This window comes from Triturus cristatus, chromosome 7 (assembly GCF_964204655.1).
Source record: "Triturus cristatus chromosome 7, aTriCri1.1, whole genome shotgun sequence".
Lineage (NCBI taxonomy): Eukaryota > Metazoa > Chordata > Amphibia > Caudata > Salamandridae > Triturus > Triturus cristatus.
Window position 1 is genome coordinate 410,210,108 of NC_140590.1, and position 2,107 is coordinate 410,212,214.

The 2,107-nt window shown below is 40.6% G+C and overlaps 1 protein-coding gene across 1 annotated transcript; it reads left to right on the forward strand.

Annotated features, from left to right (window-relative positions):
- Positions 1 to 744: 744 nt before the first annotated feature.
- On the forward strand, positions 745 to 1,692 carry LOC146809812 (olfactory receptor 5V1-like). Its single transcript, XM_085614906.1, has one exon. It carries the CDS (start codon positions 745 to 747, stop codon positions 1,690 to 1,692), a length of 948 nt encoding a protein of 315 aa, XP_085471032.1.
- The last annotated feature ends 415 nt before the right edge of the window (positions 1,693 to 2,107 follow it).

Here is a 2,107-nt window from a genome sequence, read left to right on the forward strand (position 1 = left end):
CGATGTAAAAGAATGCGTTGTAAAGGATTTTGCGATGTAAAAACTGTGTTGTAAAGGCATGCGTTATAAATGTATGCGTTGTAACGTCATGCATTCAGATTCAATAGGTTCCAAACCAGATTGTCGCCAATGTGAAGACCATTATATAGGAACAAATAAGACAGTAGAGGTGGCAAAAGTAGGTGACTTCTTTATTTGAAAGATGAAACTCCAGCCACAGCCCTGCAGTAAGTTCCCATCTCAGCCACAGTTCTCAAAGCTTCTCTTCAAATACAAACATTCTAACATTCCAAATGGGTCATACCAACAGAGGATAGGTATGTATGAAAATACTAAACATCTGCAACAAAATCTAAAAGTAGCAACATAAATGACAATTTACCATGACTACATAAAACATTTAAATTAGCCTCCATCGTACCTTTAAATCCTATTTTTGAAACAAGAGGAAAATGAGAGCGTGGAGTAGAGAGAGAAGCCCAAAGAGGGGAGAAGGGGCAGAAAATTAGGGCAAGAGTGGATGAGGGAGGAAGAAGCAGAGAAGAGAAAAATAGAGATGTATTACATTAATATACATCACTGGGTGACATGTATGTAAAAAAAAAAGTTTTTAGCTTGCTAAATTGTTGCATGAAATATATGCTGCTTAACAATACTTATTACCCAATGCAATCTCCTTTTCCCATGAATAATATTTACCTTTTTTAATTCCCTACAGATATTACATAATCACCTGATCAAGGCATGCAAAACAAGACCACTGTGGAAGAATTCGTTTTGCTTGGCTTCTCTAGCCTCCCAGAGCTTAAAATCACCCTGTTTGTTCTGTTCCTCTCACTCTATCTCTCCATGTTGATGGGTAACTTTCTCATTGTGACCATCACCTTGACTGATCCTCGTCTCAACACACCCATGTACTACTTTCTTCGTCACCTTTCAATTCTTGAAATCTGTTACACATCTGTGACCATCCCCAAAATGTTAGAGAACTTCCTAGCAAAGCGAAATACCATCCATTATGCTGGTTGTGCTGCCCAGCTATACTTCTTTATTTCACTTGGTAGTATTGAATGCACTCTACTTGCCGTCATGGCGTATGACCGGTTTGTTGCCATCTGCAACCCCTTAGGATACTCCATCATTATGAGTAGGTGGGTGTGTCATTCACTGGTGAGCATCTCATGGCTAAGTGGCTTTCTCAATTCCATGGTGCACACAGTCTTCACTTTCCGACTCCCATTCTGCTCCTCAAATGAGGTGAAGCAGTTCTTCTGTGACATTCCACCATTGCTGAGCCTGGCTTGTGCTGATACACACATAAACGAAATGGTGCTCTTTGTAGTTGGGGGTCTGTATGGCCTTGGATCATTCCTGCTCACTCTCATCTCCTACATCCAAATAATCTCAGCCATACTAAAAATACGTACTAAAGCAGGTCAACGTAAAGCCTTCTCCACCTGCACATCTCATCTCATCGTGGTCAGTCTTTTCTTTGGGACCTCCTTCTTTATGTACCTGCGTCCCACCTCCAGTTATTCACTAGATCAAGAGAAACTGATTCCTGTCTTCTATGCTGTGGTCACTCCAACCTTGAACCCCATTATCTACAGTCTACGGAACAAGGAGCTCAAAGGGGCACTTAGGAAAATGGTGTATAAAACAATAATGCTGAATAGAAATATTAAAATGTAAAGCTCATTCGAGCCACAAAATCCATTTGAGTTCTTCTGAGAATTTCACCACTGCAGGACTGTTTCTGCCCTTACTGATCTCATTATCCTACCTAAGCCCTGTGCCGACCACAAACAGGGTGTGTCGCCATCAATCATAGACTATCTGTGCTATGAGGCTGCCTTATGTGCACCACATACTCACACACAAAGTAGTGGGTCTTTATTCAGAACAGGATGTATGTGTGAAGTCCATCTGGATCTTGGCAAAAACCTAAAGAAGACTAGGGTAAACAAAACGTTTAGGGGTAGATCTGAGGAGAAGTGAAGTGTATAAAGGCATCCCATTAAGGAGAAAGAAAGGGAGTATTTTTATACTACATTTATTACTGGGCTATTGAGAGTTGTGAAAATTTGTCTAGGTTTTTCTCTCACTT